At 38.2% G+C, this 23728-nt stretch overlaps 1 protein-coding gene and 1 non-coding gene across 5 annotated transcripts in view; both read left to right on the top strand.

Moving 5' to 3' along the window:
• Nucleotides 1-1464: 1464 nt before the first annotated feature.
• The window catches only part of MIGA1 (mitoguardin 1), a 74056-nt gene continuing 51792 nt past the window's right edge, over nt 1465-23728 (top strand). For 2 of the 4 annotated variants that reach the window (XM_061121579.1, XM_061121582.1), the window contains exons 1-5: nt 1465-1577; nt 4633-4745; nt 14873-15050; nt 20233-20369; nt 22491-22617. In XM_061121579.1, the coding sequence (XP_060977562.1) occupies nt 4647-4745; nt 14873-15050; nt 20233-20369; nt 22491-22617 (541 nt within the window). In that variant the 5' untranslated portion in view covers nt 1465-1577; nt 4633-4646. Of the gene's footprint in view, nt 1578-1934; nt 2119-4632; nt 4746-14872; nt 15051-20232; nt 20370-22490; nt 22618-23728 lie in introns of those variants that run through there. The other 2 variants (XM_061121580.1, XM_061121581.1) reach the window with 2 other exon arrangements.
• On the top strand, nt 6436-6540 carry LOC133041793 (U6 spliceosomal RNA). The gene has a single exon (XR_009689365.1). It is a non-coding gene; the product is annotated as a U6 spliceosomal RNA (small nuclear RNA).

Raw genomic sequence — 23728 nt, 5'->3', positions numbered from 1 at the left:
GAGGCTAATTACTTTACAACATTGTAGTGGTTTTTGCCATACATTGACATGAATCAGCCATGGATTTACATGTGTTCCCCATCCAGATCCCCCCTCCCGCCTCCCTCCCCAAGTGCACAATATTTTTACATAGAGGCTTCCCAGGTGGCGCTGGTGGTAAAGAATTGGCCTGCCAGTGCTGGAGACAAAGAGAGGTGGGGTTTGATCCCTAGGTCTTGAAGATCTCTTGGAGGATGGCACGGCAACCCACTCCAGTATTCTTGCCTGGATAATCCCATGGACAGAGGAGCCTGGCAGACTACAGTCCATAGGGTTGCAAAGAGTTGGGTATGACTGAAGTGACTTAGCACCCACGCATGCGTTTTCACTTAGAACTCAGTCTGTACAATTTTAGTTATTATTCATCTAGTAATGTCACCCGTGGGCTTCCCCAGTGGCTCAGCAGGAAAGAATCTGCCTGCAATGCGGAAGACAAGGAGACTCCCGTTCCATCTCTGGGTCAGGAAGATCTCCTGGATGAGGAAATGGTAACCCACTCCAGTGATCTTGCCCAGAAAATCCCAAGGACAGAGGAGCTTAACGGAGTACAGTCCACGAGGTTGCAAAAGAGTCAGACACGACTGAGCCACTAAACAACAACAACAATGTCACACATTGGTACTACAGTTCACCCTATTTTCCATTTCACTAAAAGGGAATTTTGAACACCACCAGAAATAACTGTTCATTCTTGTTTCTTAGATAGGAATAGTAACATGTGCTCTCATGTTTTAGCAATCCTTGCAAAATTATTTTGGCTTTTCACCACAAATATGCTCAGAAATTGGAATTTTTAAATCCTCAACTTGGACGAAATGTTTGGGCTCAGGACTGCATATAAAAACAGCATGTTAAGCAAAAAAAAGAAAGAAAAAAACCAGCATGTTATTTCGTTGTTCTCCCTCCCCCCTCATTAGTTTATGTGTTTTAGACAGAACCTCAGAGCTGTTGAATACCTTGCCTAACTTGGAGAAAAGCTAAAGAGGAATTGAAGTAAATAAAACATCATTAATACAGGATTGGAATGCTCAACATTAATCTGTTTAGGGGCTGAAGGTCTGTAGTAGAAGTTCTTAATCTGGGAGCCATGGATTGGTTCAGAGTATCTAACCATATATATACACAAAATAGACGTATATATTATATATATTCTCTTGGTAATGTACAAGCTATTTTCTTTTACTAATGTATTTAAATGACATATAGAGAAAATACCCCATATTTTTCACCGGATTCCTAGGATGGTCCTGAAGCCCTCAAAAGGTAACAACTGCGATGCTATTTTTTGATGCAATTCTTGCATTGTACAGTTCACAGCCATCGGGAAGGGCAGGAGCCTCTACCCTCAACAAAAATGGCGGGAGCTGCTTCATACGTAGCCCCTCACGCAGAAAGGCTAGGAGGCCCCCGCTACCTTCTCTCCACCTTCCCACTCCTGACCCCGGAAGGACTCCGCCCCCGGGGCCAGGCTGCGGCTCAGCGCCGGGCTGCGGCGGGGAAGCAGGCGTGGACCGGCTGCACTGGGCCTGGAGCACCAGGTACGCGGATGGAGGGGGCGGGTGGAGGGCTGGCTGGGGTCTCAGCGGCCGCGGGTTAGTGGCAGAAGGGTGGGCGGGAGCTCTGGCCTTCGCCCTCTGGATTCCGTGCCTGGGTGGAGGAACAGAAAGCCAAAGGGAGGCCCGCCACGGAGCGCTGAATCAGGGTGGGCTGGCTGGCCACCGCTTGGAGCCCGAGCGAGGGTCTGGGTGGCCGGGCCGAGAGGGAACCCCTTTCCTGGTCTTGGTGAAGAAAAAGAAGCCCGCAGAGGATAGCGCAGTGAGGGCGGAGGAGGCTTGCGGGAGGAGCCGCTGGTGTGGTCCAAGTTTCTGCAAGGATGTCCGCGGTTTGAGCGGGGAGTGGTTTTTGGAGGAGGAAGGTTATGCTTTCTCTGAAGGGGCTTACTGAGAATAATTTAGCATCAGGAGGTTTGTGGCCTCGGAGCCCTCCTGTAAATAAAGCTGCTCAACATTTATTTTATGGAGAGAAGACTAAAAGGTTTTGCTTGTGCACAGACCTTTATCATTATTATCAGTATTCCAAGTAAGCATTTTCACTGTGTTTCAAGTATCTTCTCAGAATTCTGTTGTATAGATTTACATTTCACGACAAAATTTGGGGGATGTTTCAGACTTTCATTCTTGGATTATAAAGTCCAATTTAAGGGTGTTTAAGAAACAAACTCTATATATGCCACATTTTTACAAGTGTCTTGTGGTTAGAATTGGAGAGAAGCGAGTGATATTACAGAGTATAATATTTTTGGTGATGATGAAACTGTCTCCATGTTTTTTTTTTTTTTTAATTAATACGTTTGAAAGCAACTGAAATGACTGGTTTTAAAAAGCTGCTCAATTATTAATGATTAAGTTTGGAATCACTTAGTGATTTTAAATGAAAGGGTATGAGGTGGTTAGAATGCAAAAGTGGACGTTTATTTTTAAGAAAACCGCTGCAGCAAATTGAAGTGTTTGCTTTATTTTCTTTTTCTTCTGCTTCAAAATCTGGAACTGTATTATGGAGAAAATCACTTTGGGTGAATTACTTTCAGGATTTTTAAAAAAGTGAGATAGTATAGGTAGCTTTATTGGCCCAGAATCTATTTAGTTACTAAAAATGTTTCTCAAAATGAAGTTTTTTTTCCAGGGGGAATGGTAAATCGTGCTTCCTTCTTGTTTTGTGAAACATTTGAAAAAAGTAATACACATAGACACACTTTAAAAAGCAAATATTACAGAAGCATTTTTAATGAAAAATAGTGGTTTCCTGCCACCCTGCATTCCTAGTCTCATTCCTCAGACTTATTTTTCGCTTGTTTAACAGTTTCTTCATGGTTTCCTTGTATTTCTCATTAATATGTCTGTACCACAGTTTGTCAGTTGGAATTATTTTTTTTTCCATTTATTTTTATTAGTTGGAGGCTAATTACTTTACAATATTGTAGTGGTTTTTGCCATACATTGACATGAATCAGCCATGGGTTTACATGTGTTCCCCGTCCCGATCCCCCCTCCCTGTCAGTTGGAATTAATGTACTGATTATACTAAGCCGAAAAATTGTAGTTAGAATATGAGTGTGGGGAAAATTAAGTTTCCACTCCTTGGATGTCACTGATAGGGAAAAAGTAAACTGTTAGTAGCAGTAACCCACCTTAAGAAATATTACTGTGTTTGGTATGAAAGGAAACTACTATTTAATTAGTGGTTTTGATAGCCTTCTGAAAAAAAAAATAGGGTTATTAAAAGAAAGGTTAGAAAAAGAGCAGAAATAAAGGACTTAACGAAAGTATAGCAAATAAGCTATAGAGGGATTGTTGGTAATTTTAATTTTCTGTTTGGTAGTACAGCACCATCCAAGGAAAAGAAATATTAAATTTGGTAAGCATAAACATTCTAGTTAGTGGGAAGGCCTACTCTTGTATAATACATCAGAAACAGTTCTCAGGCTTTTTCCCAGCCTGTATGAAATACTGTTAAGGACCCACTAATTTTGTGCTTACCCCAGAGCCTTTTATACTTAATTCAACTCCCTACAATGTCTTATTTCAGAAAGGCTATGTTTTGATAGCATATAAAAGGTTGGGAGGTGATATATGTACCTATGGCTGATTCATGTTGAGGTTTGACAGAAAACAGAATTTTGTAAAGCAATTATCCTTCAATTAGAAAATAAATAAATTTTTTAAAGTTTTCTTTCACTAGATAGTGTATTTCCTTAATATAAATGAACAAATTTGTAGACTTAATTTATATATCAGTATTGTGTGAATTTGTTTAATGTGTGTCCAGCTGGGTGCATGTATAAAACTTGAGTTTCTGGCTCTATAAAGCATAGACCTAGACCCCAAACCATTGTGTTTTTATCCGCATTCTGCTACCTTTAAGCGTCTCTCTCGGTGATGACTGCCTTCTCTGTGAAGAACTGACAAATTTCTTTCTTTGGTTTCAGTAGAAATAGGCATTAAAGCACTATTAGAATTTCATAGCAGGTATGTGTCATTTCTTTCAAGAGCTTAAAAATGGGACAGTAATACCAACTATAGTCCAATATAAAATAAATTTTTTAAAAATGGAACAGTAGGAAGATAAGTGCTTGAACTATGAAGTTCAGTGAGCCTTGAGGTTCATTTCTAGCCCCTAAAGTCAAGATTCCAATCAAATTTCTTTCAGTGAACCCCCCTCAATCCCTGCTATTATTGGAAGGAAATGTGGAAATAAAAGTATTTTAAATTACTATTTAAAAGCTGAAACATTTATTTCACCAGAAGAGAGAGAATATAGAACCTACAGTTTTTTAAGGAAAGTTGACTAGCTGAACTCAAAGTTCAAATCTAACTCATTTTCTTTTTGGCTATTTTGGCTAATAAATGAACTTTTAGCTTAAGTAAATTTGGCTCAGAATATTATTTTCTTCAGGTTAGTGTAATATCATGATTAATTAAGTGCGAAAAAAAAAGCTTTTTAAAAGAAGAGTTAAATTTTCAATTTGTATCTTTCATTTGGTAGAATAACTAGAAATCTTTGTGGCTAATATATTTTGTGTTTCATTGAATTAAGATAGAAGAGGAGTCATGTCAGAAGAAACAGTGAGTGAATCACAGTTTTCCTTGAAGACGGCAGCACTGAGAGTGTTTGATCTTCCTCTATCTTGGTACTATTCTTTCTGCCAGGTAAAAAAAACTAAAAAACAAATAATGACATTGACTAAGTTTATTGCTCAGAGCATATTATGTTTACAGTATTTAAGTTTCCTTGGGCGTTTTAAATGGTTCAAAGTGTTTGTTAAAGTAGTTTTAAACTTACTTGATTTTTATTTGTTTCATGGTTTTTTTTTGTTGTTGTTGTCAAAAATCTTCCTACCTTAAGTGAATTTACACAATCTGTGATTACAATTATTTTCAGATAATTATGTTATTTAAATAGACTTGTTCTCACTATTAACAATCCTTTCATGTTAACTTTGTTTTACTGTGGTAAAATATATATAGCATAAAATTTACCATTTTCACCATTTTTAAATGTGCAGTTCAGTAGCATTAGGTGCATTTATACTATTATGCAACCAAGCTTGAGAACTCTTTTCATCTTGTAAAACTGGAACTCTAGTGCCACTAAGCAGCAAGTTTTATTTTTCCTCCCACCAGCTTCTTGCACCCTTCATTGTATGTTCTGTCTCTATGAATGTGACTACTCTAGATACCTCATAGGGCTTCCATGGTGACTCAGTTGGTAAAGAATCTGCCTGCAATGCAGGAGATCTGGGTTTGATCCCTGGGTTGGGAAGATCCCCTGGAGAAGGAAACGGAAATCCACTCCAGTATTCTTGCCTGGGAAACCCCTTGGACAGAGGAGCCTGGTGGGCTGCAGTCCGTGGGGTCACAGGAGTCAGACATGACTGAGCGACTAAACCACGACAGCCACCACCAGGTACTTCGTAAGTGGAGCTGTGTAGTATTTGTCTTTTTGTGGCTGGCTTGTTTTCAATTAGCGTAATGTTTTAAAGATTCGTCCATATTGTAGTGTATGTTGGAATTTCCTCTTTTTCTCCCAAGTTGAAAACATTTGATTTTATGTATATACCAGATTTTGTTTAATCATTCATTGCTGGATACGTGGGTTGCTTCTGCCTTGTGATTTTTGTGACTAATATTTTTGTGAACATGACTGTACAGATAACTGCTTTCAGTTCTTTGAGACACATACCCAGAAGTGAGGTTTCTGGATCATATGGTAATTCTATTTTTAGTTTTTTGAGGAATTGCTGTACTGTTAACCATAGTGGCTGCACCATTTTTTATTTCTACCAGCACTGCACAAGGATTCCAATTTCTTGTTGTGGTTTTGATTTGCTTTTCCCTAATTAGTCATGTTGAGCATCTTTTCATGTGCTTCTTCTTCGTTTGTGTATTTTATATAGTAACGGTCCTTTTTTTTTTTCCTTTGGACCAGGCCACACAGCCTGCAGGATTCTAGTTCCCTGACCAAGGATTGAACCCAGGCCCTGACAGTGAAAGTGCTGAGTCCTAACTACTGGACTGCCAAGAAATTCTCAATCCTTTTATTTTTAATACCTGCTTCCAATGCAGTTTGCACTCCATTGTAGTAAATAAGTAGACTTCCCTGGTGGCTCAGAGGTAAAGAATCTGCCTGCAGTGCAGGAGCTACAGGAGAGATAGGTTCAATCCCTGAGTCAGGAAGATTCCCCTGGAGAAGGGCATGGCAACCCACTCCAGTATTCTTGCCTTGAGAATCCCATGGGCAGAGGAGCCTGATGGGCTACAGTCCATGGGGTCGCAAAGAGTTGGACACGACTGAAACAACTTAGCACACACACGTAGTAAATAAAAAGATACATATGGAGTGCTTGCTTTGGCAGCACATATACTAAAATTGGAGCGACACAGAGATTAGCTATGGCCCTTGTGCAAGGATGACACGCAAATTCGTGAAGCGTTCCATATTTTTAAGTTAGAAAGAAAAACACCAATACAGTATACTAACGCACATATATGGAATTCAGAAAGATGGTAACGATGACCCTATATGCGAGACAGCAGAAGAGACACAGATGTAAAGAACAGTCTTTCAGACTCTGTGGGAGAAGGCAAGGGTGGGATGATTTGAGAGAATAGCATTGAAACATGTATATTATCATATGTGAAACAGATTGCCAGTACAGGTTCGAAGCATGAGACAAGTGCTCAGGGCTGATGCACTGGGATGACCCAGAGGGATGGGATGGGGAGGGAGGTGGGAGGGGGGATCAGGATGGGGAACACATGTATACCCATGGCTGATTCATGCCAATGTATGGCAAAAACCACTACAATATTGTAAAGTAATTAGCTTCCAATTAAAATAAATAAATTAAAAAAAAGATACATATGGAAAGTAGCATTTATTTCACTAAACTTACAATGAATTTCATCAAATCTAAGATGATCATTTTTCACATTTCAACATTTCTAAAACTTGCTTACATCTTAAAATGAATAGTGTCTTAGAATGATAAAATACAGTATGATTTTATTTCTCTCTCTCTTTTTTTGGCCACATCATGTGGCATGTGGGATCGAATAGTTAGTTCCGTGACCAGGCATCACTTCCTGGTCTACTTCCCCAGCAGTGGAAGCTCAGAGTTTTTAACCACTGGACCGCTGGGGAAGTCCCTTTTATATAGGAGAGGATGTTACACAGATATAATGTATGAGAATACTACTACTTAGTGTTCACTGTGTTTAAGGTGTTAGTTAGGTCTTTTTTACATATAATGTCTAATCCTTAAAAGATTCCTCAAATTTCTATATCATCTTCAATTTATAGTTCTGGTGGCTTTTTAATAGCTTACTTAACTTGTCTAAAATTGTGTATATTATATGGGATTTGAACTTGCTTTTCTTTGATCCAAAAACCTATTTGCTTTCTTTTTCTTTCTTTCTTTTCCTTTTTAGGATTACATGATTAAAAGAAAATTTGAAAAATACAGAAAAGAATTAAAGAGAAAATAAAATTGCCAACAACCCCTCTATAAAAGTTTACTGCTATACTTTACTTAGGTCTTTTATTTCTGCATACATCTCTCTGCTCCCCAGTCCCTCACTCCCCACCCCCACTGCTTTGTCCCCCTCGAGATTACATTTGAGTTTATAAAGTTGTATATTTTGAGCATTAAAAATGCTTTATAAATATAGGCGTGCTATAGTTTATAGAATATTTCACTATTTTTGAGTTTTTTGGGTTGTTTCAACAGTTCATATGTGTATATATACATGTGTGTGTATATTCATATATATATTTGTCCAATTTTTATATTTTTATTTATTTTTTATTCGTAGAGCTGAAAATATTAAGTCTAAGTGTTTGGTATTTATTCCTTTATTTGTTTGTGTTACTGCACCACTTGGATGACATTTAAAAAGACCAGCAACCCACTGTGTGTAAAACACTGTCTTAGAGATTTTATATTGTATACATTTGTAAATTCTTTAATCCTTACAGTGATCCTAAACTAATGTTATTCTTTAAATGTATTATTTGAATAGTTGGAGGCTTCCCTGGTGGTTCAGTGGTAAAGAATCTGCCTGCTGATGCAGGAGAAGGGGGTTTGACCCCAGAGGGGTCCGGAAGATTGCTTGGAGGAGGAAATGGCAACCACTCCAGTATTCTTGTCTGGGAAATCCCATGGACACAGGAGCCTGGTAGGCTACAGTCCATGTGGTTGCAAAAGAGTCATTGACTAAACAACATTTATGTGGTTCAAAAATCAAAACTACATATATGTACACACACACATACATACATGGAAATGTTTTATTTTATCTCAGTCCCTATCCACATTAGAAATCAGCAAAAACAATTATATGTTCTAATTTTCTCTTCTTTCTAACAGAAAGTAGCATGCTACTTAATATTCTTGCTTTTTTTGGTGCTTAAAAAATTTCTTGGAAATTTTTCCATATTAATATATGTAGATTTTTTTATACCTATAACTGCATGATGTTTTTATATATGGATATTTGGGTTCTTTCTGATCTTGTTCATTACAAACAATTGTTGTTCAGTCACTAAGTTGTGTCTGACTCTTTGCAGCCCTAGGGACTGCAGCATGCCAGGCTTCCCTCTCCTTCACCATCTCATGGAGTTTGCTCAGACTCATGTGCATTGAGTTGGAGATGCCATCCAGCCGTCTCATCTTCAGTTCAGTCGCTCAGTCATGTCTGACTCTTTGCGACCCCATGAACCGCAGCACGCCCTGTCCATCACCAACTCCCGGAGTTCACCCAAACCCATGTCCGTTGAGTCAGTGATGCCATCCAACCATCTCATCCTCCATCATCCCCTTCTCCTCCTGCCCTCAATCTTTCTCAGATCAGGGTCTTTTCAAATGAGTCAGCTCTTGGCATCAGGTGGCCAAAGTATTGGAATTTCAGCTTCAACATCAGTCCTACCAATGAACACCCAGGACTGATCTCCTTTAGGATGGACTGGTTGGATCTCCTTGCAGTCCAAGGGACTCTCAAGAGTCTTCTCCAATTCCACAGTTCAAACACGTCAGTTCTTCAGTGCTCAGCTTCCTTTATAGTCCAACTCTCACATCCATACATGACTCCTGGAAAAACCATAGCCTTGACTAGATGGACCTTTGTTGGCAAAGTCAAGTCAATGTTTTTTAATATGCTGTCTAGGTTGGTCATAGCTTTTCTTCCAAGAAGCAAGCGTCTTTTAATTTCATGGCTACAGTCACCATCTGCAGTGATTTTGGAGCCCCCAAAATAAAGTGTCTCTGTTTCCATTGTTTCCTCATCTATTTTCCATGAAGCAGTGGGACTGGATGCCATGATCTTAGTTTTCTGAATGATGAATTTTAAGGCAGCTTTTTCACTCTCCTCTTTCACTTTCATCAAGAGACTCTTTAGTTCTTTGCTTTCTGCAATAGGGGTGGTGTCTTCTGCATATCTGAGGTTGTTATTTCTCCTGGTAATCTTGATTCCAGCACAGTGTTATAATGAATAAGCTTGATATACATTAATTCACACAGTACAGATATAGGATTAATTTTTAGGCTTTGTATTTTTGGGTTGAGTAAATGTACTTAAATTTTGATAGATATTGCTTTTCAAAATTTGAAATTGAAAATTTTCAAATTTTCTCCCATAAGGACAGTTTTGTTTTGCACTCCCCAAAGCTTTGGGATTTTTGCCAGTTATTTTTATATGTTTTATCCAAACTAATTCTACTGTACAACCTGCGTTTCAGTCATAGGAATAATTTTCTGAGGCCAGGACTATTGTCCACATTATTCCATGGAATATTTTTAAAAATAATACAAAGAATCATTGCAGATAAATTAAGGATACATCCTTTACTTTCAGTCATAGTATTGGGTATCCAAAACTCATTCCAGTTATGAAATGCACCAAGGTGGGTAAGCAGCCTACAGCCTATGGGCCAAATCAAGGCCACCACCTGTTTTTACAAGTAAAGTCTTATTGGAATACAGCCATGCTCATTTGTTAATATATTACCTGTAACTGTTTTTGTGCTGCAAGCGCAGATTTAAGTGGTTGCAGTAGAGACCCGTATGTTCCCCAAGCCTAAGATAATTACTCTCTGGCCTTTACCAAAAGAGTATGTTGGCCCTGTACTAAGAGAGCAGACTATGGTTTGAAGAGCATCAAAGGACCAAGTAAAGACCAAGGAAAAGCGCAGAGTTCTTGTGTAGACAGTTCTGTAGCTTTAGAATTACATTGATGTTTTATGGAAAAAGACATGTATGAACTTTTGTTCATTACTTCAGCCTCCCAAAATTGACAATCCATTTTGGATGCCATTCAGTTATATAGTTAATTGCATACTAAGATACATCGTCAGTGCAACTGAAGTAATTTTAGCACATGGTACATAGCGTGCATGGATTTAAACACATCTTGTGTGATATGTTTTGATTCACATCCCACTGCTATGGAATTGTGTGATCTTTGGCAAGTTTCTTAACCTTTTTTAAAGCCAGTTTGTATCATCTAGGAAAAGGAATGAAAAGCATGTTGTCTGGCATACAGAAAAGATGAGTGAACACCTCAATAAATGTTAGCTCCTGTTTTATTTTCTTGTGTGTTTAAGGAATGATATATTTTCCAAGTATTTTTTTCTTTCATTTGATAAATACATACTCTAAATAAATTACTTGTCTTTTGCTTCTCTGGTCTTTATAAGGATTTCTTTGGTCTATTACTGTCTTTCATACTAATACAAGCAAACTTTTTTCAGTTGGAAACCACAAAGTGAAGTGGTAAGTAGTTTAGTTGATTCTCCAAATTCAGAGTGTTAATCAGAAGAGTCTTACAATTAGCTCATCACTTAAAAATATTAATAAAAAATCTGTCTAAATGTAATGAATGTGGTATCTTGAATTGGCCCTAGAATAGAAAAAAGAACATTAGTGGAAAAACTGGTTAAATTAGAATAAATTCTGTGGTTTAGATATTACTGTCCTAACATTAATTTCTCAGTTTTGACAAGAGCACTATAGTTATGTAAGATGTTACTGTTAGAGAGAAACAGAAGAACTGTCTCTGCTGTCTTTGCAACTTCTCTGTAAATTCTAAAATTATTTCAAAATAAGGTGTTTGTTTAAAATTTTTTAATTAAAATTATAAGCACATGTTTCTGGAATGCATGCTATGTGTCAGATATTACTTTCAGCAACTCTTTGAAGAAGATGGCATTATTCTCTCTTGTCCAAAGGTCACAGTTAGTATGTGACATGTGGTGTGTTCCATTTATCAGAGAGATTCATTCAAACTATGTTTGTTGAATATCTTCTCTGTTTCAATTGATATAAAGTAGTAAATTCTGCCCTCACTGAGCTTAGAACTTCATCAGGCTCTTAGAGCTGCCCCTGTGCCCCCCTACCCCACGACAGTAAAAAGGTGTGTGAGGTACTGTGTTAGAGAAATAGATCAATTTAGTTCTGGTTAGAAATGTATGCTGAGTAGCAGGAAATAGGTTATTGGAGCAGGAAACTTGTGAGTGACTGCCTATTCTCTGTCTCCTGAGAACATTAGATGAGGGGGGGAGATTGACAAGAACATTAAACAATGGCATCAGGTTATGGAGTGGGGAGGATTGTGGAATCTGAGCACAAGGAACAGTGTCTTATTCCTTTCTTGTTATTCTCAGTGTTTGGCCTATAAGTTGGTGCTCAGTTCATGTTGAATGAATAGGACAGTGTTAGGTTTTCATTTTCTCTGAAGTTAAGGAAATGGCCTATATCACCTCAAAAAACCCCTCAAGAGTTTGGGATTGTGAGATGTTATATTTTCAGTTTTCTGGGTGGTGATATAGGAAGTAATTGACTTTCCTGTGGGGGAAAAAGTAACAGAAGAAATGGTAGGCAGGAGTAATAGTAGAAACTTTCAGACCTTGTGTCATCTAGATTACTTCTGATAAAAAACTTTTCATGGGAAATTTACCCTGTTTTCGTCGTGGAAAGGTTTCTTTTTTCATAAGATTAAGACTATAAGTTGTAATGGATCTTTTATGCAAAAATAGTAACATGTAAACAGAACTTTGGATCTTAAATGTGAATTGATTTATATTTGAATTCATATTAATGAAGCGTGTTATATTTCTGACAATAGTTTTAATATTGTATTTATGTCTCCTAATAGTTCTCTAATTTCAGTGCCCTAGGATATAGCAGAACATAACCACTTAGCTGTGGCTGGGCCTGTGTTAATAGATTTTTTTTTTCTTTTGACCACACCAGACAGCTTATGGGATCTCATAGTTTATGGGATTGAACCGTGGCCACAGTGTGAAAGTGCCGAATCCTAACCACTAGGCCACCAGGGAACTCCCAGTAGATTATTTTCTTTAGTAGAGGTCCTAATTTTCTTATCTTATGTTTGCTTATGCCATAAATATTAAAATTTGATCTAAGAAGTATTTTTTTGGAGGGCGGGATAACAAGATCATGGCAGTTTATAAAGTACAATGAGAAGTAAGGTGTTCTTAATGACAGTGCTATTTTTAGAATTTATTTTATTATTGGATGTTTAGCATCCAAATTCCAGGAATTGTTTTCTTTTTTTCCCCCAAATCTCATTTGGTTGCCATGAACATTGGAGCTATGGTTCCAGATGGAAAAACAGAGATGGAAAGAATAAAAAATTTGGCAGTACCTGTAGTGAAGACATTACTGAAGAGAATAATTCTTACAGTTTGTAAAGGGAAAAAAGCCTGGGACAGCACTGGAATGTTCTGATTTTTTATGATAGTTTTGGAAGATTTAAGTGGATTTGGAAGAAAAGTAGAGTAAGAATAGTTTTAAATTTTTTGTTAGATCATAGTCTTTGAGGCCAAATTCTAATGACAAGTGGAAGTAAATCATTTCTGGTATACAAAAAAAATGGAGCTTTTTTTTTAAAAACTTTATTTTATTTTTGGCTGTAGTGGGTCTTTGTTGCTGCAGGGGCTTTTCTCTAGTTGTGGGAGCGGGGGCTTCTCACTGCAGTGGCTTCTCTTGTGGAGCACAGGCTCTAGGGACACAGACTTAGTAGTCGTGGCTCACAGCCCCTGGAGCACGCAGACTTCAGCACTCATGGCGTGTAGGCTCAGTAGTTGTAACTCTTGGGCTCTAGAGCACGGGCTCAGCTCTTGTGGTGCATGGGCTTGGTTGCACCTCGGAATGTGAAACCTTCCTGGACCAGGGACTGAACCCGTGTCCTCTGCATTGGCAGGTGGGTTCTTACACACTGTGCCACCAGGGAAATCCAAGTGTTCATGTCAATCTTTCCTTGCAAACACCAGTTGTCTTAGTTTGGGGGCCATTTGATTACCCTCCAACTTTAGCATTCTGATGGATTCAAAACAAAATTGAGAATTTGGCATTTGGCTTTTTTGTAGTTGGAAGATTGAACTCTTTGTGATACTCTGTCTAGCTCTCATTATGTCCCCAAAGCTATAGCTTTATTTTAAAGTTCTTTTGCATTTTAGGTGATTAATAGTGTTTGTCCTCCAAGAAAAAGATAATTACCGCTTGCTCTTAAGTTAGTACTTAGTTCATACTTAACATTACTGTATTTATCACATTATACTGTAGTTATTTGTAATACATTATTTGTGTATCTGTCTTTACTCTTAGCACACTGCTTGAGGTAAGCAAGATCTGTATCCTCTGGTGCTTCTTGATCAATGGAAGACATTTGATACTTATTTGTTTTTTGTGGCAAAAGCAAGTTTATTGAAGAAAGAACAGAAGGACCACCTCAAGGGAGGGGTGGCCAAGCCAAGAGAGGCACTGGCTGATACATACATGCTGAATAGAATTATACCAAGATTTTCATTTTCATTTTCATAACACAATCCTGGTATATTGTAAAATGCTGAGTAAATGTTTGTTGATTAATTCATGAATAAAAAGGTTTATTCAGATGACTGGTGGCTCAGTGGTAAAGAGTCTGCCTGCCAGTGCAGGAGATGTGGGCTCAATTCCTGGGTCGGGAAGGTCCTCTTGAGTAGGAAATGGCAACTGACTTCAGTATTCTTGCCTGGGAAATCCCATGGACAGAGGAGCCTGGGGGGTTGCAGTCCATGGGGTCTCAGAGTCAGATACGACTGAGCATTTGGACAACAACAACAAATGATATTTATAAATTGAGTTAATTTATGTTTTCCCAGATTTCCAGATAGTTTGGAAAAAAACAGTTCATTTTAAGATGGCCAATGGAAATGTGCTGTGTGACTTGGAATGAAATGGGGGCTCTGTAACAACCTAGAGGGGTGGGAAACGGTGGGAGGTGGGAGGGAAGCTCAAGAGGGAGGGGACATGTGTATACCTGTGACTCATTCATGTTGATGTATGGTAGAAATCAAACCAATATTGTCAGGCAATTATCCTCCGGTTAAAAATAAATAGAAAAAAATTGGTCCATTTAAAAAGTCTGATTAAATCATTCCTGCAATTAAAAATCTTGCTGTTATTCAGATAGAAGATTGAGTTGCATAAATTAATCATTATTTAACAGATATTAATGGAATTTAATTATTTTGTGCTCCTGATGACTTTGATTTTTATTGTTTAGCTGAGAACTTTAGAGTAGTGGCTGATAAATTACTACATTTGTTTAGTATGTTTTTGAAATTCATTTGGGCTAGCTGTCACTGAAAGAGTGAAATAATGTTATCTTGGCAGTATTTAGAACTATATTAGCTTCAGAGTAATTTTAGTCTTTTTGTAGGTTTTAAGCATGCAAATAAAATACTTTTTTTTCCACTCTGACTGCATCTTTTCTAGATCAAATTTTCACCAGTAGCTAAAAAGTTATTCATGGTAACTGCAGTGAGTGCTGTATCTGTAATTTTTCTGGCCCATCATTTTAAAAGAAGACGTGGAAAAAAGAAAGGAAAAATGTTACCATGGGAACCAGAGCACCTCATACTTGAATACACTAAAAGAGCAGCATCAGACAAAGGTATGTAGAAATAGCTGAATTAAGTCTACAAAGGAAATTTTATGTGTACATCATTACTGGAGTGCAGTAATTTCAGTGTTTTAGTTTCCAAAATTTCCTTGCTTAATATATAATAGGACATGGCCCCACCTATCAGAACAATTTGCCCCTCAGTCAGTTTCAGTTTACCCAGTTTGCTCCTCAGTCAGTCTCTCCCATCAGGAAGCTTCTAAAAGCCTCTTATCCTTATCCATCAGAGGGCAGACAGAATGAAAACCACAATCACAGAAAACTAACCAAACTGATCACATGGACCACAGCCTTCTCTAACCCAATGAAACTATGAGCCATGCTGTGTAAGGCCACCCAAGACAGATGAGTCATGGTAGAAAGTTCTGACAAAATGTGGTCCACTGGAGAAGGGAGTGGCAAACCACTTCTGTATTCTTGCCTTGAGAATCCCACGAACAGTATGAAAAGGCAAAAAGATAGGACACTGAAAAATGAACTGCCCAGGTCAGTCAGTAGGTGCCTAATATGCTACTGGAGATCAGTGGAGAAATAACTCCAGAAAGAATGAAGAGACAGAGCCAAAGCAAAAACAGTACCCAGTTGTGGATATGACTGGTGATGGAAGTAAAGTCTGATGCTGTAAAGAGCAGTATTGCATAGGAACCTCGAATGTTAGGTCTATAAATCAAGGCAAATTGGAAGTGCACAAACAGGAGATGGCAAGACTGAACACTGACATTTTAGGAATCAGTGAACTAAAATGGACTGAAATGGGTGAATTTAACTCAGATGATCATTATATCTACTACTGTGGACAAGAATCCCTTAGAAGAAATGAAGCAGCCATCATAGTCAACAAGAGAGTCTGAAATGCAGTACTTGGATGCAATCTCAAAAACGACAATGATCTCTGTTCGTTTCCAAGGCAAACCATTCAGTATCACAGCAATCCAAGTCTGTGCCCGAGCCAGTAATGCTGAGAAGCTGAACGGTTCTATGAAGACCTACAAGACTTGCTAGAACTAACACCCAAAAAAGATGTCCTTTTCATTATAGGGGCCTGGAATGCAAAAGTAGGAAGTCAAGAAATACCTGGAGTAACAGGCAAATTTGGCCTTGGAGTACAAAAGGAAGCAAAAGTTAACAAAGTTTTGCCAAGAGAACACACTGGTCATGGCAAACACCCTCTTCCAACAACACAAGAGAAGACTATACACATGGACATCACCAGATGATTAATACCGAAATCAGATTGATTATATTCTTTGCAGCCAAAGATGGAGAAGCTCTATACAGTCAGCGAAAACAAGACTGGGAGCAGACTGTGGCTCAGATCATGAACTCCTTATTGCCAAATTAAGACTTAAATTGAAGAAAGTAGGGAAAACCACTAGACATTCAAGGATGACCTAAATCAAATCCCTTATGATTCTACAGTGGAAGTGACAAATAGATTCAAGGGATTAGATCTGACAGACAGAGTGCCTGAAGAAATATGGATGGAGGTTCATGACATTGTATAAGAGGCAGTGATCAAGACCATCCCCAAGAAAAAGAAGTGCAAAAAGGCAAAATGGCTGTCTGAGGCCTTACAAATAGCTGGAAAAAGAAGAGAAACTAAAGGCAAAGGAGAAAAGGAAAGATACACCCATTTGAATGCAGAGTTCCAAAGAACAGCAAGGAGAGATAAGAAAGCCTTCAGTGATCATGGCAAAGAAACAGAGGAAAACAAAAGAATGGGAAAAACTAGAGATCTCCTTAAGAGAATTAGAGATACCAAGGAAACATCATGCAAAGATTGGCACAATAAAGGACAGAAATAGTATGGACCTAACAGAAGCAAAAGATATTAGGAAGAGGGGCAAGAATACACAGAACTACACAAAAAAGACCTTCATGACCCAGATAACCACAATGGTGTGATTACTAACCTAGAGCCAGACATCTTGGAATGTGAAGTCAAGTGGGCCTTAGGAAGCATCACTATGAAAAAACTTAGTGGAGGTGATGGAATTCCAGTTGAGCTATTTCAGATCCTAAAAGATGATGCTGCATAAGTGCTACACTCAATATGCCAGCAAATTTGGAAAACTCAGCAGTGGTCACAGGACTGGAAAAGGTCAGTTTTCACTCCAGTCCCAAAGAAAGGCAATGCTAAAGAATGGTCACACTACTGCACAATTGTACTTATCTCACAGACTAACAAAGTAATGCTCAAAATTCTCCAAGCCAGGCTTCAACAGTATGTGAACCGTGAAGTTCCAGATGTGCAAGCTGGATTTCGAAAAGGCAGAGAAAGCAGAGATCAAATTGCCAACATCTGTTGGATCATCGAGAAAGCAAGAGAGTTCCGGAAAAACATCTACTTTTGCTTTGTTGACTACGCCAAAGCCTTTGACTGTGTGGATCACAACAAACTGTGGAAAATTCTGAAAGAGATGGGAATACCAGACCATCTGACCTGCCTCCTGAGAAATCTGTATGCAGGTCAGGAAGCAACAGTTCGAACTGGACATGGAACAACAGACTGGTTCCAAATCAGGAAAGGAGTAAGTCAAGGCTGTATATTGTCACCCTGCTTATTTAACTTATATGCAGAGTACATCATGCGAAATGCCAGGCTGGATGAAGCACAAACTGGAATCAAGATTGCTGCAAGAAGTATCAATAGCCTCAGTTATGCAGATTATACCACCCTTATGGCAGAATGGGAAGAACTAAAGAGCCTCTTGATGAAAATGAAAGAGGAGAGTGAAAAAGTTGGCTTAAAACTCAACATTCAGAAAACTAAGATCATGGCATCTGGTCCCATCACTTCATGGGAAATAGATGGGGAAATAATGGAAACAGTGACAGACTTTATCTTTTGGGGCTCCAAGATCACTGCAGATGGTGACTGCAGCCGTGAAATTAAAAGACACTTGCTCCTTGGATGAAAAGCTATGACCAACCTAGATAGCATATTAAAAAACAGAGACTTTACTTTGCCAACAAAGGTCCGTCTAGTCAAAGCTATGGTTTTTCCAGAGTCATGTATGGATGTGAGAGTTGGACTATAAAGAAAGCTGAGCCCCGAAGAATTAATGCTCTTGAACTGGGGTGTTGGAGAAGACTCTTGAGAGTCCTTTGGACTGCAAGGAGATCCTACCAGTTCATCCTAAAGGAAAGCAGTCCTGAATATTCATTGGAAGGACTGATGCTGAAGCTGAAACTCCAATACTTTGGCCACCTGATGCGAAGAACTGATTCATTGGAAAGCACCTTGATTCTGGGAAAGATTGAAGGCGGGAGGAGAAGGGGATGACAGAGCATGAGATGGTTGAATGGTGTCACTGGCTCGATGGACATGAGTTTGAGCAAGCTCTGGGAGTTGGTGATGGATAGGGAATCCTGGCTTGCTGCAGTTCCTGGGGTCGAAAAGAGCTGCACATAACAGCGACTGAACTGACTGAACTGAATATATAGCTCACTGTTAATACAGATTCATTTTAGACAGCTTAGATGATACAGATAAGCAAGCAAGAAAAAATGAAAATCACTTGAATTTCTGCTACCCAGAAATAACTACTGATAATATTTTGGCATATATATAGTCATTTATACTTGCATTTAGATATATTGAGACATAAAATTTTTATTATATACAAATAAATGATTTATATATTTTAAGTAAAATTCATACCTCTTGTAGCCTTTTCATATTTAATATTATGGGGGCTTCCCCAGTAGTCCAGTGGTTAAGAATCTGCCTGCCAATGCAGGTTTTGATGCAGGACGTAGGTTTGATCCCCGATCTGGAAAGATTCCACATATGTACAGCAACTAAGCTCAGTACCTTTTGACCCCGTGTGCCCAGGAGTCTCTGCTCTCCCTAAGAGAAGCCACCACAACGAGAGCCTGTGCACCGCAACTAGAGAAAGCTCGTGCGCAGCAAGGAAGACCCACGCAGCCAAAAATCAATCAAGAAATCTTAAAAATATACTTAATATTATGTAAGAATGTCTTTAAATGTCAATAGATATATCTCTATGCTATCATTTTTTAATATACGCTTAGTGTACAGATGTGCTTTACTTTTTTAACCAGTTCCCTATTGTATTCTTTAGGTTATTTTTCTTGCTTTGCATATACTTATCTGATTATATCCTAAGTTTATAAAGTTCTAGAAGTAGAATTGCTGGCCTTTAAAAAATCTGTGTTTTTTTTTTTTTAAGATAGGGTACATATTATCCAGTTGTATCGATTGAAATAATTTCTTGAGCATGCTGGATTTATTCTTTAAATTTTAAATTATTTTTTATTTGTTAATTTAGCATATGCACTTGTGATTTGTTGGCATAGCAAGTAATGAATGACTGTTTCGTGCCAAGTGTTGTGAACTTTACAACAATAATGATGCCTTTCAGGTTCAATCCCTATGTTGGGAAGAACCGCTGGAGAAGGGAATGGCAAGCCACTCCAGTATTCTTGCCTCGAATATCCCATGGATGGAGGAGCCTGGCAGGCCTCAGTTCATGAAGTTGCGAAGAGTCGGACATGACTGAGCGACAAACACAGACTTACTGAGGTTTTTATTAGATCTTAGGTGCAGTGTGGACATGCTGTATATTCACTGTGTTAAAATAGCCTTTATAGCAATCCTGTGAATTAGGACTGTAATCCTATTGAGATATGGAAAAGTTAAGTGACTTGCTCAAGTTCAGATAACTAGTAAGTGCCAGGATTTAATTTGAGAAGTTTAACTGCTGTATTAAGATAAACTAAAACACAGCATCTGCCTGAGATGAATGGGTAGATGGTTAGGGGAGACAGATGTATAAAAGACTAAGATAATGTGATATGGATAAAGTTTTGATGTAATTCAGGAAAGAATATAAGAAGTGCTTATATTTTGTTAAGTTTATGATTTGAAGGTTCATAGTTGCCAATATTTTTATACTGATTGTACAGTAGACCATTCAGATACCACCTTAATTATTCAGATGCATGTTTTAATCTTCATTTCAGAAGCAGTGTTAAAAATGTTATTTAGAGATGTAGATTTTAATAATGGTATGATACACTTAATAATTTACACAATTAGGGGAATTGTATTTTAAAATGAGCCCTCTGAATGAATATATAAACTTTGAAATTTTATCTGAAATTTATCATTGGGGTTATTGATACTTTTAATATGTTTGTTTGGTAGGTTCAAGTTGTTCCAGTAGCAGACAGAATTTGACATTATCTTTAAGTTCTGCCAAAGACAAAGGATCTCAGTCTTGTAACTATGCTAATGGAGGACTCTTCAGTAAATACTCAGGTTCTGCACAGAGTTTAGCCTCTGTAAGTAAACATTTTATTAATTTTTTCTTTTAATTTTATTTATGTATCTATCATTATATATTGGTTTAAATGTCCTACAATTAGATGGCTTTTAGTATGGAGAGAACCTGAAGAAATCTGGTTGATCCTGTTTTCTTCAGACAAGTAAAATTACCTTTTTGTGAAATATTCAGCCAGCTTGGTTCCAGGTTTTTTTGAGTCAGGTAATGTGATCCTGTGGGGTCCTGTGAGGATGGTGTTGGTATGGAAGTGTTGCTTCAAAGCTAGATATTCTACAAAAGGCTGGAAGATGCAGCCAAACGTGGTACCAGGTTACAGAAACTGCTTGACGAACCTGCTTGTGTAACAGCACTCGGCTTGCTGAAGCCGAGTGTGGAGTCTTTCACATCTTCCTTTACACCATTAACATAGTGTTGATTGCCAGGTGCAGAGTAAACTTAGTATTTATTTAAATATAATATAGCTTAAAAGTTATTTTACAAAACAGATAGGATATGCACTTGCTACTAAATAATGCACATTAAAAAATGTGCTCCTAATCTTCTCAATTCCCCTCCTTAGAGATGAACACTGACAGTTTCTTATGTGTGTTCCAGGGAGAATAGGCCTCTAACATCATGTATATTCGTTTAAAAAATAGTTTATAGAATACTATAATCTGTTCATACCTTGCTTCTGTATTTCATTGGAACGTATAGCTGCTCCTTTCTTAGATTCCTAAAAATATATCACATTTTAAAGGCTCTTCTGTTGTGCTGTGCTGTGTTGTACTTAGTCTGACTCTTTCGACCTCTTGGACTGTAGCCCACCAGGTTCCTCTGTCCGTGGGAGGAACATTTAGATCAAAGACATTCCCTTTCAATTCCTCTGGGAAACTGTAGGATAATGAAGTATATGCCCATTCTATAATCTGAACCTCCTCTGTGTCAGAGAGGTACCTCTCTTTTAAATTTTCTCAACTGAAAATTGAAGCTGTTCTTGACTACAGAAAAGGAGTTTTATGGTAACAGTATAAATAATTAGTCTTTAGAATCACTTTGCTATCCGTGCCTTAGCTGACCTACTTACTTAGTCCGCTGGCAGGACTGTGAACCCAGATTTCTGCCTCTTAATGAGTGTCTGAGCGAGAGTCATGACAACAGGAGTAGAAAAGGAGGGGACAGGGTCCACAAGACTTGATAACTCGATATGAGAGGTGTGGGAAGAGGAGTTAAAGATGACTTCTTGTTACCTAGTTTGAGAAGTTATAGAGATAAAAGTAATTTTACTGAACTTGGGGAGAGTTTTTGTTTTGGGAAGATGCAGAGCTCTTTTTTTTATATTATCAGTTTGAGATGCCAGCAGAAGAGACTTGTGGAGTCACCAAATAGGCAGGTGGAAATGTGAGCTTAGATTTCTCAAAAGAGGGCAGAATTGAAATTCAAGATTTGGGAGTCTTTGCAAAGAGGTGACAAATGATTGGCTCAGCAGACCTTGCTAGAGAAGGAAAGATGTTAGAGGCTTTTCGATTTTCATTATTACAGCAGAAAATCAGCATTGTAATAAGTTCTGAAAGGAAAGTAAGCTAGTTACCTCAAATCAAAGTAGGTGTGGGTAAAATTTATAAGTAAATACTTAATGATAGTAAACTATAAAAATAGCTGCTTGATTTTTGATGGAAATAAATTCCCTGGTGGCTCAGTGGTAAAGACTCTGCCTACAGTGCAGGAGATGCAGAGATGTCGGTTTGATCCCTGAGTTGGGAAGATCCCCTGGAGAGGGAAATGGCAACCCACTCCAGTATCCTTGCCTGAAAAATACCGTGGACAGAGGAGCCTGGTAGGCTACAGTCCTTGGAGTCAGAAAAGAGTTGGACGCGACTGAGCGACTAAACAACAACAATTGGTTTATGTTCAAAATACTGTTCTACATGTATAATTTTGAGCAAACATGCGTTCAGAGTACTTAGGGTCTTATGAATTCTAAGTTTGATTGAGTATAATCAGGTTAATTTCTTCAGGTTGAAAACCCATGGGTTGTTTTACCGGGACTAGGACTTATGTAAATAATTTATAAATATAAAAGAAAACAAAATACTGTTATAAAAGATTTTGAAGTAACTTCTGTCCATCTCAATTTTAGGTCCAGAGTGTCAATTCTTGTCATAGCTGTGCTTGTGGGAATTCTAATTCCTGGGACAAAGCAGATGAAGATGACATTAAACTTGTTAATATTCCTGTGACGACTCCTGAGAACTTATATTTGATGGGTAGGAATAACATAATAAAGGTTTAAGATACTGTACTCAGATGTAATGTGAAAATGCAAAATGATGAATTTTTCTAAGGGAAGCAACTGTAATTCTAAAATGTTCTCATATCTGTTGACTTCAGTCTCCATAACATAACATGCTGTATTAGTTTTCTGAGGCTGCTATAGAAACTACCACAAACTCGGTGGCTTAAAATGATAGAAATATACTCTTTTGGAGTTCTGGATGCCTGAAGTCTGAAATCATTATCACGGGACTGAAGTCAAGGTTCGTTTGGGCCACGTTCCCTCTGGAGTCTTGGAGGAGAATTCAATCGGTGCCTCTTGCAGCTTCTGGTGTCACTTTAGGCTTGTGGCCACATGACTCCAACCCTTGCCTTCCTCTTCATTGTGTGTTTCAGATCTCCCTCTGCCTCTCTGTTATAAGGATGGTTGTGATTGGATCTAGAGCCCATCAGATAATCTAGGGTCATCTCCCCATGTTAACATTCTTAATCACACCCACAAGGACTGTTTTTTCTTATATGGTAACATTTACAAGTTCCAGAGACTAGGAACCATCTTTGAGTGGTCATTATTCAGTCTGTTACACTCTCCTAACCTCATATGTTGACTTCTATCTAATGAATATATCAAAATGCACTGAAAGTAGCCTTTTATCTTGCTATTATTTGTATTCTTCCTGTATCTAGGAAGGATTTTACATAGAAAGAAGCCTGTGTTTACAGCTAGAACATAAGGATGTCTAGAAAGTTTCACTGGAGCCCAGGAAGAGGACCAGAGTCCTTAATACTGAATCAGCCTCAAATACTTTTTCAAATCCTTGCCTGTGTTCCTCTGTACTCTATTTCAGGCTATATTCCTTTTAAGGGAAATGCATGCTAACTAAAAAATAAAACCAAAAATGTCTTGTGATCCTAGCCAGTGAGCAGTAAGGGGGTGATGAGTTGGCAGAAAGACTGTGTGCCTTCCCCATACTCTAGAATCAACCGTTAAAGATGCTGTCATCTGCTGTGTTGTTACACTGGGTACTCCTGCCCTTGGGGAAGGATGTAAGAGTAGTTCTTCTGCTACCTTTTCCGAAGTCTTCCAAGAATTAAGCTCACTGT

Source organism: Dama dama, chromosome 20, assembly GCF_033118175.1.
Source record: "Dama dama isolate Ldn47 chromosome 20, ASM3311817v1, whole genome shotgun sequence".
Taxonomy (NCBI): domain Eukaryota; kingdom Metazoa; phylum Chordata; class Mammalia; order Artiodactyla; family Cervidae; genus Dama; species Dama dama.
This window is presented reverse-complemented; position numbering and strand designations above follow the sequence as displayed.